This window comes from Maniola hyperantus, chromosome 23, assembly GCF_902806685.2.
Source record: "Maniola hyperantus chromosome 23, iAphHyp1.2, whole genome shotgun sequence".
NCBI lineage: Eukaryota > Metazoa > Arthropoda > Insecta > Lepidoptera > Nymphalidae > Maniola > Maniola hyperantus.
Window position 1 is genome coordinate 683,839 of NC_048558.1, and position 13,325 is coordinate 697,163.

A 13,325-nucleotide genomic window follows, 5' to 3' on the forward strand; every position below is an offset into this window, starting at 1 on the left:
CCATACTATAAATGCGAAAGTGTGTTTGTTTGTCGGTTTGTACTTCAATTACGTCGACGTGGAGAGTGACATAGTTAATTTTTCCCCCAGAAAATCAAAGAGTACCTATGTTTTTAAAATTCCGTAGGAATGGGATTTTTAAAAAACCTAAATCCACGCGTTCGAAGTGATGGCATCACCTATTAAAAGGATAAATTGACTAACTATCATATTATCAATGTGCAACCCAAATCGTTGGGTTGAGGAACTAGCGAATTTGCTTATACCTAAACTAGCTTATGCTAGCGACTTCGTCCGCGTGGACTACACAAATTTCAAACCCCTATTTCACCCCCTTAGGGGTTGAATTTTCTAAAATCCGTTCTTAGCGGATGCCTCCGTCATAATAGGCTATCTGCATGCCAAACTTCAGCCCGATCCGTCGAGTAGTTTGAGCTGTGCGCTGATAGATCAGTCAGTCAGTCACCTTTTCCTTTTATATATTTAGATTTTCTCTATAACGTAGTAGCCTTGCTAAGAATCCTAGGATTATGAGAATTCAAGCGAGATTTTATAAACCTAAAGCAAACAGATGAAGGTATAGGCATTTTTCAAAGATACTAAAAAATGCTTTCTCAAAAGAGTACTTACCAGGTTCCTCTCATTCAGATAGAAGTTATGAATCAACTAGCTGATGCCCGCGACTTCGTACGTGTGGATTTAGGTTTTTAAAATCCCTTGGGAATTCTTTAATTTCCCGGGATAGCCTATGTCAATCTCCAGCCATGTAAAAAATCACGTCAATCTGTTGCTCCATTGCGACGTGATTGAAGGACAAACCAACGAACCAACAAACCAATAAACCTTGTTGGTTTATTGGTTTCTTCAAACACACTTTCTTGAAAGTAAATTCAATACCAACAGACAATAATATGATGATAAACTAGAGCCTTTACATAAATAAAATAAAATAAAATAAAAATCATTTTTATTCGCATAAACTTTTACAAGTACTTTCGAATAGTCGGATGCATCTACCACTGGTTCGGAATGCCTTTCCTACCGAGAAGAACCAGCAAGAAACTCGGCGGTTGCCCTTTTCAAATATTTGATATAGGTACAAGATTATGCCATGTATAAAATACACATCTGTTTCTATTAATTTCAGATCCTACCATGGAGAATCTTCAGCAAGTAAGGAAAATTATTGATGACTTAGAAGATGGCATGCCTGGTATAATAAAAGGTAAATTACAATAATAATTATACAATATTAATGAAGAGCCTCAATACCTCAACGGGTAAAGGAGTGGACTGAAAACCGAAAGGTCGACGGTTCAAACCCCACCCGTTGCACTATTGTCGTACTTACTCCTAGCACAAGCTTGACGCTTAGTTGGAGAGGAAAGGGGAATATTTGTCATTTAACATGGCAAAGAAATGATGAATAAATTTTAGACCATTTATAACAACATGTCCATAAATGTGGAGGCTGCTTTACGCCAAAGCAATAACTTAAGTGACTGTTAATGACATTTAGTAGCGAAGCATTACAGTATAGTGAATAGTCAGTGACAGGTTGAGATGGCAATCGGGGTAGGCGGGGGACGCCCGCACGTCACCCGCGCTCGCCCGCACTGGGTTAGAGCGGGGGCTGTGCGGGTGTGCGGGGCGTATCAACCTGTTCATATCGATCTTTTTTCAAAGGCTTACCATAAATAGAGATTAGATACATTTCACTTAGATCCACTATTTTCAAAGGTGTCAAAGAAGTAGCTGGAAACCAACACGGCGACTCTACGCAGAAGCTTCTAGAAGAACTAGACGAACTGTGCAACTACATGAACATGTTGGCTAGTACAACTAGAAGAAGTGATCTTGTAAGTACTTTAATTTGATTTTTAGGGTTCCGTACCTCAAAAGGAAAAACCGAACCCTCATAGGATCACTTTGTTGTCTGTCTGTCTGTCAAGAAACCTACAGGGTACTTTCCGTTGACTTAGAATCATGAAATTTAGCAGGTAGGTAGGTCTTATAGCAGACATTCGGGGAAAAATCAGAAAACCGTGAATTTGTGGTTACATCACACAAAAAAAAAATTGTGGTCATGAATTAAAAATTTGTTTTTTTAATTTCGAAGTAAGATAACTATATTAAGTGGGGTATCATATGAAAGGGCTTTATTTTTGCATTCTAAAACAGATTTTTATTTATTTTTATGCATCATAGTTTTTAATTATCATGCAAAATGTCAAAAAAATACGACTGTAGTACGGAACCCTTGTAACACTTGGCCGGTTTTTTTTAATTGAAAATGTCACAATAAAATTTAAAGCTAGCCTTATCTAATTACTGTAGGAAACAAATAAAGTGGGATTATGTCAAAATGGCTCAAGGATAATATTTTTCACGTTCAGGCACTGTTAAGCACGAACGTGATTCATCGGGAAAATAAAATTCCTCTTGTGTCACACTAGGATTCAAGACGATTTTTTTCCCGTTTTGTCACAGTATTACTCACATGAGTATGACTCAACGGGAACAACGGGGTTACAAATCATGCCCGCGTGGAATGGTGCCAAGCATACAGCACAAATCGCTATAGGTCTAGACTCTAAAGTGGTCTAAAAAATCTTATGCATAGGTATAGGTTTTCTTTAAAAAAGTATTTTAGGTTTCATCCTAGCGACGCCGAAGCCAGGTTAGTTAATTTACTATGAATACGTACTATGGTTAATTATTAATGTTATTATTCCAGAGAGAGCCAGATAACCTGATGACGGCTCAAGATGCTGCGAAGAAAGTTGCAGAGATCTCCACGCAGATGTGCTTCTCCTTGGACCCGAAGGCCAAAAGACGCAGTACTCTACTAATGGTAACACGAAGAACACTATAAATTTCTTGCTAAATACGGCGGCCATTCCCAGATGGGTAACATGGGGCTATTCAAGGGGCGGACCAACAAATTCCTGAATGGCCGGCAACGCATTGGTAGTTCCTCTGGTACTGCAAATGTTCATGGGCGGCGGTAATTACTTAACATTAAGTGACCCGCCTGCTCGTTTGCTTGCCACTTTTATTTATTTTTAAATACTTTTGAGCCCACAGTAGGTGTTTCACGTCTACGACAACGATATTTTCATAGCAATTCAATTCCATTCCATCAGCCTGTGTTCGTCCATTGCTAAGAATCGGACATAGAAATTTGCGAGAGTGCGTCACCAAACATGGGCTTCTACCTTCTCGGTCGTCGGTCCAGAATACGTCGTTCCGCAATAGGGCATTTGTGCACTCGAATCGTCCGTCATACAAATACATATCTACTCATTCAATTCGTATTTTGACGGATCCGTCAAATCATAGATGAGTGCACAAACGCCCATAGGGCGTTATTATCATAAATTGCAACTTAATATTACAAGCGTTTTGTATTTATTTCCCAAGCGATCGCGTAACAGCTTCATCCAAGATGAGAAGACGGAAGCGTCGCTTCGACGCGCCTCCTTCATCAATGCTGCTGACAACGCTTCGCAAGCCGTGGAGGAAGCGCAGGAGGAATTGGATCAAGTACGTCTATCTGATATTCGGTGGTGTTCCCATTAGATTACAACATGGGGTTATTCAAAGGGGGACCAACAAATTCCTGAAAGGCCCGCAACGCGTTGGTGGTTCCTCTGGCCTCTGGTACTGTAAATGTTCATGGGCGACGGTAATCACTTAACGTCAGGTGACCTACCTGCTCGTTGGTTCGCCATTTTTATTTAAAAAAAATGACTGGAGATAGATTAGGCGCAGAACCAACGGCTGTACGTACTCTTCAAGGCTTCTTGAGGGTGGTATATTGCCAACTTCCCAACTCAGGTCTGGTTTTGAGAATTTCTGAACAGAAAGACCTAGTAAATTTTTTTGGCCACTACAGTAAACCAACCAGAGATAGTATCACCATCATCATGATCAACTCATCGCTGGCTCACTACAGAGCACAGGTCTCCTCTCAGAGTGAGAAGGCTTTTGGCCATCGTCTACCACGCTGACCATGTGTGGATTGGTAGACTTCACCTTTGAGAACATTATGTAGAACTCTCGGGCATGGAGGTTTCCTCACGATGTTTCTTCACCATTAAAACAAGTGATATTTGATTACTTAAAACGCTCATAACTTCGAAAAGTTAGAGGTGCGTGCGCGGGATTGAACGCCCGACCTCCGATTAGAAGGCGGACGTCCTAACCACTAGGCTATCACAGAGGTAGTATGATAAGTAATAGTGAAATTCCCTATTTCAGCGTTACAATGGTCCAATACTAAGTGACGAGGAACTAAGAAGACTAGAAACCAAATCAGTTGACAGAATGGGCAAATTAAATGCTGCTATAGCACTACTACTCAACGCCCATGCAGGTAACATTGTACAAAAAAGCATTCCTTTTAGTTTAATTCCATTGATATTAAAACTAAGTAAGTAAGTAAATATGTGAGATAGTTGCTCAGAAAATAATGTGATGGCTTGTTGTTAACAGATCCAAGGAACATAGATTACGAAATGGCAGTTAATTCGATGAAAACCATCAATGAGCTGATGCCGGAGTTTGTACAAGGTAATTTCTTTACTTAATTTCTTTTACGGTAAACCGACAAGCTCATTTCAAGCTTTATACATTTTCTTTCAGATGCAAAACCCTTGACCGGCGTTGGAGACAGTAATTCTGGAAGAGCCCTCAGGGAACAAATAGGGCATCTACTGAATCGTACCGGAACCATCTGCAGGCTCACTGGCTCCCATGATATTCAAGTAAGAAAGACCTCAGTTTTGACGACCTCCCTGGCGCAGTAGTAAGCTCTTTGTCTTATCAGAGGGAGGGTTCAATTCTCGGCAGGAGAAATTTGGAATTTTATAATTTCTAAGTTAAAAAAGAACCAGATTTACACAAGATTTTATGTTTGTCCAGGCTATGCAATTTGAAGGTGACGCTTACGCGAACGTGGCCAAAAGACTTATCTACACATTCAGCAGATCTTACTGCAAACCCGGTGGAAATCAAATGCCTGACGAGGAAAACAAGGTAAGAACGACCTTTTTTATGCCGATATGTTGTCCACTAAAGCCAAACAGACATGCCTGGAGTAGAGACATGGACTACCAAAGCAAGAGAAAGGCGAAGAATTCGAAAGAAAGAAGAAGAGGCAAGAGGTGTTCGAAATGTGGTGCTGGAGATGGATTCCGTGGACTGCCAAGCGCACAAACGTGTCTATCCTCTCGCAACTCAGAATCACTGCTCGACTCTCCTCCATATGTTATCAACGTCGATTGCTCTCATATTTCGGCCACATCATACGGCGGGAAGACGACAGCTTGGAAAAGCTAATAATGACGGGCAACTCTGAGGGCAAAAGAGCGAGAAGCCACTCACCAACTAGGTGGTCCGACCAGCTAAAGGAGTCCAGCAAGTGTGGATTTTATCACATTGTGAAAATGGCCACCAACAGAAGCCGGTGGAAACAGATAATATCCATTCAAGGGCAGTTTGCCAGGACCACGATCTTCAGCAATGAAGGAACGACCGGAGAGAGAAAGCCAAAAAAGGTTTGGAATGCCTTTCCTACCGAGAAGAACATCAAAAAACTCGGCTTTAGTCCATAATCCACCATCCTAGTCAAATTCAACTGGTAGACATCACATACCTATGAGAACATTATATAGAACTCTCAGGTATTCAGGTTTCCTCATGATATTTTCCTTCACCGTTAAAGCAAAATAATTGCTTCAAATACACATTATTCATTGCTTAAAATGCACATCATCAGAAAAGATAGAGGTTTGTCATTTTGGATTCCAACTTCGGCGGGGTGATTACGCTACGTTGCAGTAGCAACAGCAACGCGACAACCGTAGCAATGCGATAGTTCATTTGCTGTCTCTCTTCTTCTTCTTTTTATTTTGCTTTGTGGCTATTGCTGTCTCTCTCTAGCCGGACGTTTGACAGCAATCAAAAATCAAAAATCAGTCGCGGGCATCAGCTAGTATTCTTATATTTATTTAATTTTATTGTATTTTAACTTTGATCAGATTACAGCTCAATGCAAAGACATCGAAGAGAAGGCAAATTTGCTGCTTTCGGTTACCAATGAGCTGATGTCGTTGGAGCAGAACGATCCTCGTACCAACGAACTGGAGGCTGCAGAGGTTAAATGTAATGACGCTGTTCGAGGGCTTCTAGCATGTGCTAAGGTTCGTGGACTTTCTTCTTTTTCTTCATACCTTAACAGTCAGTTAACAACCAAACAAACGACAGCCAGCTCACTACTGAGCACGGGTCTCCTCTCAGAATGAGAAGGGCAGCCTACCACGCTGACCAACTCTCAGGCATGCTGGTTTCCTCACGATGTTTTCTTTAACTGTTAAAATAAGTACTATCTAGGCACCTTGCCCGCGTCCCCTTGAATTCGTTGGGCTATGTCAGTCACTTTGGTTCTCCGACGGATTTTCTCTCGTTACGGATTTTGTTCCTCAGAGAAACACCCAACATAGCCCGCTCCATAGCACGCTGAGCGACTTTGAACTTGTGGACAAGGCCAACTGTCAGTGTCCACGTCTCAGCGCTATACGCTACTACTAAGAATAATTAACCAATTATTTTCTTCTACACAGCTGACAGCACCTTCCATCCACGAGCCTCACTGCCAAAGCGCACTCACAGCAGCAGTCGAGAACCTTTCATCATCAGCCCAGAACCTTATCCTCTGCAGTAAGCCCCTGGTGGAGAAACCCAACCGACACAAGATTGGACACCAGTTGTCCGACGGATCGTTCAATCTGGCTAAAGCTTTGGACAAGTTGAAGGAATTGTACTCCAATTTTAATGGTAGGATATTCCAAATTTTTTTCTCTCATTAATCTGCAATCAGTCGAGGAACTATGAGCAGATGAACTTCAATGATTTGAAGTACAACTCATTTGAATCGACTAATCACTCAAACCTTAACCACTGCAATTTTCGTGCATTGAATTTTTAACCGACTTTTTGTTCTATAGGCACAAAAGCAGAAGAAATGGACGTTTCCGAAGAACCAAATATACAAGAAGCCAACCGCCTTAAGTTCATTGCCACTACAGCATCAACTAGAAATGCATTAATGGATGCGGATAAGGAGTTACAAGAGATCATAAAAATACCAATGACAGTGGTAATAATTTGAATCTTTTTTTTATTATTATTGAAGCACCAACAGAATCATACAAAAAGGAAGCGAATGCCATAACCAGTAGGCCTCTGCAGAACTCAGATATGCAATAAAACCGTTCCTAAAATCCAATGCTAAAATCATTTAAAAATAAAAATCTTTTTTATTCAAATAAACTTTTACAAGTACTTTCGAATAGTCGGGTGCATCTACCACTGGTTCGGAATGCCTTTCAAATTTCATAAATTTAAATTTCAGGAACCAAGATCTAGAAAAAGGGATCCAGCAGTTCAACGTCTTCTATCACAGAAACTGGCTCAACTAAATGCTGCTATTGCAGCCTTACTACAGGCTTCTTCTGGTAATAATAATTAATTATTACTTAACAAATTAAATTAAGTTCTTCTTGAAACCTCATTGATTCCACCGCAGCGCGAGGCATAGTAGTCAGGATGCTGCCTACATTGCCCGTTTGGATCGGCAAATTTAATTTTCTGACCATGGCAACTCCCATTGTTTGCACGTAGAAGTTTTGAAATGAGAGACTGTGCTGCTCTAAATAGACTTTTAATGCGTTTTCCACAATTTAAAAAGGCAAAACAATGGAAGTTATTTCTTGACGTTTTAAAAAAGGCAACGACAGATCGCGAATTACGTGGACCAATCGGCTTAGTCCACGCCCGTGTTACGCGTTTCGTTTCACGCCGCAACACCCATCTTTTAATAACTCGGTAGACTCGATATCACTTGTTTTAAAGTACTTCAAAAAGTGCCCAAGTTAGACCTTCGGCCGCAGGGTTTTCATCCCAAAAGGAACAAAAATGAAGCTCCCATCGAGGTTTTCATATTGGACTTTTATTTTTATTTGATACCTTTCTTAATGTTTGTTTTTTATTTCAAGACAAAGAGAATCCTGATTATGACACCGCAGAAACGGCAGCAAACACTATTCAAGAATTGACTCCAGATATAATCGAAAGTAAGTTTGAACACATAAACATCAAAATCAAAGTCAAAATATTTCTTATCTTATTAAACTTTTACAAGTACGACTGATCTATCAACTCACAGCTCAAACAACTGGACGGGTCGAGTTGAAATTTGGCATGCAGATAGCTATTATGACATAGGGATCCGCTAAGAAAGGAAGAAGAAGAATGGTGTAAAATACGGGTTTGAAATTTATGTAGTCCACGCGGATGAAGTCGTGAGCATAAGCTACTATAGCAAAGAATTTTACAGAGTCTATTTTGAATTGTAATAACCTTTTCGAAATACAAAGAATTTTGATTTTGTTTTAGATATTAAATCAATGCAAGGGACAATGGACGAAAATTCATGGAATGAAATAACATCAACACTTGAGGATATGCTTAAAGCGACTCGAGCTATTTGTGTAAACGCTGAGGAAAGTAATGTTCAGGTAGGTAATCGTTTTTTTTTCTTGGATCTCATAGACAAAGTATCGATAAAATAACTAAAACTGTCTCTGTATCGTGCTTATTATTGCTAAGGTTTATGATCACTTTCTATTAAATAAATGATCAGTTGATGTTCTGAGTTTGTAATGATTTTAAGCTTATTTCGTGGTTTAACGATATAATTATTATTATATTGTAGATATTTGGTAGGAAACCATGATTAATTTGATGACTTTCATGTGTCGATAAATCGAATCCAAATTGACTCAATTGTATAAATCGATGTGAAAGATGATGTTCATTTTTACTCCTTATCTACCCGCTTTATACTTTTTTCCTTGTACTCCTCACATTATCCTTTGGTTAAGGTTTTCTTGGGATAATAATGCAATGGGCTCCCAGATTCGTCAACAAAGCACCAGATTTCAATTCATAGGCTAACAATTTTTATCCAATGTTAGTGATAACCGACACCGATAACTTAGACGCTGAGAGGAAAAAAAATTTAAATTCAGACCTCCAAAGTCCAAGCGCCTAATTAAATGAATATAATTTTTTTAATGTCCAGGAAATGAATAATGCTGCATCTAAATTTGCTAACTCTTCAGGAAAGTTGGTGTACGTATTTAACCCACGTAAAAATCCCAATAAGGAAAAAGAGGTAAGGCATTTAGACATCACATAAGTATTTTTTTATTTAGTATTATCACATCATAAACAAAATTTTAAAAACATAAATTATAGAAAATGATAAAAAAGCAACTTGTTTAATAACATACTAAAGTAAAATAATTTCGTAGATAATAGATTTGTCCAGAACAGCTCTCCAAGACACCAGTCAAATGCTTTCCAATGTTTATCTTCTCGCTGAAACGATTGGAGGAAAAGATGGTGAGGATTTAGACAGTGCTGGAGTGAAGGTAGTGGACGCTGCTCAGCTATTACTAAAAACTGCTGAGGTAAGCCATTACCCTGTTTTTTATGATGAAACTAACTAATATGTCTGAATGATTGTTATATAAAACGGACTAGGTTCTCAAATTGCTGCAGCTACTAATTTGAGTTTCTCATGTAGCTTCTCTCTATATCATAGATCGCGGGGGTGTATTACGAAATGGTTTTTGGGAAATCCTAAAAAGGCTTAATCCACGCAGATGAAGCAGAATTTTTTAAGGAGTTCCTAATAATACTAAAACATAATATAGGGAACCAAACTTCTCTCAAATATAGTAATTTAATTTAATAATAATTTCTCTAAATAATAGTAAAAATGACGCTCATTTTTACTTAGGTAATTGATATAATAGACTACATCAGTTTTTAATTATCAAACTAATAAAAATTCTTGTAGATAACAGCACCAAGTATAGCTGATGCCCGGTGTCAAGCAACTCTATTGACATCAATTGACTCTCTATCTGATCTCACAAGAACTCTTGAAAGTACATGGAAACCTTTAGTACAATCTTCTGATTTTTGTCAAATAGTTGATGATCTCAATCGTGATCTTAACCTAGTACAAATAGGACTTAAAAAGTTACGAAGAGCCTGTCAAGATAATGCTGGTAAGATTTTAAATCTAAATGATAGATTATTATTAGGTACGAACCAGGAATATGGCAAGCACTTCAAGATAATGACAATGATAGTTCTTACTATAATATTATTATAAAATAATTTAAGGATTATTACATCAATACTTACTTTTACAGACGAAGATGATATTATAACAGATGAACAAACAGATGAGGATAAGCAACAAGAAATAAAAAGGCTAAAGTTTATTGCAACAAAAACAGCTGCTAAAAGTGCATTAACTGATGCTGATAAACACTTAGATGAAATAATGAAAAAACCCACACCAAAGGTAAAGATGATTTTTTACAAATAAGGGCATTGGCCTTTTTGCAAATTTCTGAGTTACTGTTATAATACCTTCGAGTACAAAATAACTACAGTGACATCTGTACCACTTTCAGAAATCCAAGGATGATGTTAAGAATACAGACATTGAAGTTCAATGTCGCATGTCTGAAAAACTCGCAGAATTGAATGCAGCAGTGGCTATGTTCTTACAAGCAAATTCTGGTATACTTTTCTGGAGCTATTTTTTAGACTTACTGGATCATGTCACTGGGCTGAAACTTAACTATTATTTTATCTTTTAGATAGACAAAATCCTGACTACGATAAAGCAGATATGGCATTCAATAATATCTGTAAATTAACTCCAGATATAATAAAAGGTAAAAAGGTTTTTCTCGTAGAACTTTTGTAATAACAGATTTCTGTATAAAGACTGTAATATAATACTTTTAAATAAATTGTCATAGATACGGAACGTTTACATGGAAGTGTTGACGACAATTTATGGAAAGAAATAGCAGAACATCTTAAATCTATTCTAGATGCAACACAAGGAATGTGTTCTATATCTCAAGAAGCTGATGTTCAGGTAAATTTCTACTTTACAAGCACTCTCTATAATCAATATACGTAATAAAATTACAATCTATTGAAACTAACGAACTAAATGTTAATAATAACAAAAATCTTATACTGTTTAGGAAATGAACGATGCTGCTACCAAATTCGCAAAATCTTCTGGCAAGTTAATCTATATTTTCAACCCTCGCAAAAATCCTAAAAAGGAAGAGCAGGTATGTTTAGTATAATAATTTATTGTAACAGATATCCTTAGTATAAGTTAATATTATTTAAAAGACATTTGCATAGATTTCAGATTTGTCGAGATCGGCAGTTGAACAAACTTCCCAGATGTTGTCCCATGTATACCAACTTGCGCAATCAGTCGGTGGAGAGGAAGGCAACAAGTTGGACGACGCTGGAGTCAAAGTTGTAGATGTTGCACAACAACTACTTAAAACTGCTGAGGTAACACCTTATCCCATTAGAGTTCAGCTTTCGATAACATTTATAACCATAGCTGTTGAAAGTATGTTTATCTGACAGTTAATAGCAAACTACAGTAGGTATACAATAATAGTTTCAGTAGCAAACAGTTATACCAAACTTGATGAAATTAGACTCATCTATATAATTTAAGAAGACTTATTGACCACTTCTTATCACGGAACAATAAATTAGTCCAGCAGAAAAACAAAGATTTTTACATTTACAAAAACTTTACATTTAAACGGTTCTACGCTGTCAGCCGCATCGCTAAATTGCGAGCAAAAGTTATTTGATTCAGCTAAAATTGAAATTATTTAAGAAATATTCTCAAACAGTAAAATTATTCTTCCTATAAGATGTTTTTTTTGTTTACAGATTACAGCTCCAAGCATTTCTGATGCACGTTGTAGAGAAACTTTACTGTCAGCTATCGAGCGTCTTTCTAATCATCTAAGGGATTTGGAAAATACATGGATGCCTTTAGTAGACGAACCTCTACATCGTGCCATGGGAAATCAACTAAACAATGATTTAAATTCAGTTAAAATGGTGCTAAACAATTTAAGAGATGCCTGTCAAGAAGGTTCTAGTAAGTTTCAAGTTACAGTACTTTAAAATTTTAAATTTTTAAATAATGCTTTTAATTTGATCTTATTTTTAAAGGAGTTCCTGCCACTTCCGAAATTGGTATAAATGAAATGCAGGAAAGAAAAAGACTTAAGTTTATTGCTACGAAAACAGCTGTTAAGAATGCCCTAACCGAAGCTGATAAACAATTGGATGAAGTTATGAGAAAGCCGGTATCGAAGGTCAGTGATTTATTACTTGATAAAAACTTATCAAATATCTGAAAGTAGTTTTGCAATAATTTATGACAATCATAATAATTTCAGAAACCCAAGGTTAATATTAGCGCAACAAACCCAGAAGTGCAACGTCGTATATCTGAAAAACTCGCGGAATTAAATGCAGCAATTGCAACTTTGGTGCAAGCTAGTTCTGGTAAATTCCCCTACAATATATTTTAATATTCTAAAAATTTTGATCGACCGAAAACTTAACTACTACCTTATTTTTTAGATAAAAACAATCCCGACTATGAGAATGCAGAAATAGCAATCAATAGTATTTGCGAATTAACTCCAAACATAATTAAAGGTAAGAATATTTCTGTGGTACTTTAATAAGGAAAGTTGTTGTTTTATCAAATAATTTTTTTACATTCAATCTTAGATACGGAACATTTACACGGAAATTCGGACGACCAGTCGTGGAAAGAAATAGCAGACAATCTCAGAAGTATGCTAGATGCAATACAAGGAATTTGTTCCAATTCTCAAGAAGGTGATGTTAAGGTAAATAATTTTAAATTGATAAGAACTTTAAGGCACATTTTTTGCTGCAGGAAACTAAATTAATATTCGTAATTAATATTTTTGTAATATTCAGAACATGAACGACGCAGCATCTGACTTCGCAAAATCTTCTGGCAAGTTAACATATATTTTCAACCCTCGCAAGAATCCTAAGAAAGAAGAGCAGGTAAGTTTAATAATACCCAATTTTTTTACTAATCTAGATTTAGAATATGAAAATTTTGTTTGAAAGACCTGTGCATAGATTTCAGATTTGTCGAGATCAGCAGTCGAACAAACTTCCCAGATGTTGTCCCATGTGTACCAACTTGCCAAATCAATCGGTGGAGAAGAAGGCAGCAAATTGGACGACGTTGGAGTTAAAGTCGTAGATGTTGCACAACAACTACTTAAAACTGCTGAGGTAACATCTTATTTTAATACAGCTCAGCTTTAGAAAATATATCTATCTAT

General features: G+C 37.3%; 1 protein-coding gene across 2 annotated transcripts in view; it reads left to right on the top strand.

Moving 5' to 3' along the window:
• LOC117993092 (extracellular matrix-binding protein ebh-like) overlaps positions 1 to 13,325 on the top strand; it is a 51,187-nt gene that overhangs the window by 8,909 nt on the left and 28,953 nt on the right. For both annotated transcript variants that reach the window (XM_069506667.1, XM_069506668.1), the window contains exons 13-42: positions 1,148 to 1,225; positions 1,741 to 1,859; positions 2,738 to 2,854; positions 3,424 to 3,546; positions 4,264 to 4,378; positions 4,498 to 4,575; positions 4,648 to 4,769; positions 4,927 to 5,040; positions 6,045 to 6,206; positions 6,627 to 6,840; positions 7,011 to 7,162; positions 7,418 to 7,520; positions 8,061 to 8,138; positions 8,461 to 8,582; positions 9,149 to 9,241; positions 9,381 to 9,539; positions 9,932 to 10,145; positions 10,293 to 10,447; positions 10,560 to 10,668; positions 10,749 to 10,826; positions 10,914 to 11,035; positions 11,148 to 11,240; positions 11,317 to 11,475; positions 11,872 to 12,085; positions 12,160 to 12,305; positions 12,390 to 12,498; positions 12,577 to 12,654; positions 12,730 to 12,851; positions 12,946 to 13,038; positions 13,117 to 13,275. In XM_069506667.1, the coding sequence (XP_069362768.1) occupies positions 1,148 to 1,225; positions 1,741 to 1,859; positions 2,738 to 2,854; positions 3,424 to 3,546; positions 4,264 to 4,378; positions 4,498 to 4,575; positions 4,648 to 4,769; positions 4,927 to 5,040; positions 6,045 to 6,206; positions 6,627 to 6,840; positions 7,011 to 7,162; positions 7,418 to 7,520; positions 8,061 to 8,138; positions 8,461 to 8,582; positions 9,149 to 9,241; positions 9,381 to 9,539; positions 9,932 to 10,145; positions 10,293 to 10,447; positions 10,560 to 10,668; positions 10,749 to 10,826; positions 10,914 to 11,035; positions 11,148 to 11,240; positions 11,317 to 11,475; positions 11,872 to 12,085; positions 12,160 to 12,305; positions 12,390 to 12,498; positions 12,577 to 12,654; positions 12,730 to 12,851; positions 12,946 to 13,038; positions 13,117 to 13,275 (3,800 nt within the window). The remainder of the gene's footprint in view (positions 1 to 1,147; positions 1,226 to 1,740; positions 1,860 to 2,737; positions 2,855 to 3,423; positions 3,547 to 4,263; positions 4,379 to 4,497; positions 4,576 to 4,647; positions 4,770 to 4,926; positions 5,041 to 6,044; positions 6,207 to 6,626; positions 6,841 to 7,010; positions 7,163 to 7,417; positions 7,521 to 8,060; positions 8,139 to 8,460; positions 8,583 to 9,148; positions 9,242 to 9,380; positions 9,540 to 9,931; positions 10,146 to 10,292; positions 10,448 to 10,559; positions 10,669 to 10,748; positions 10,827 to 10,913; positions 11,036 to 11,147; positions 11,241 to 11,316; positions 11,476 to 11,871; positions 12,086 to 12,159; positions 12,306 to 12,389; positions 12,499 to 12,576; positions 12,655 to 12,729; positions 12,852 to 12,945; positions 13,039 to 13,116; positions 13,276 to 13,325) is intronic.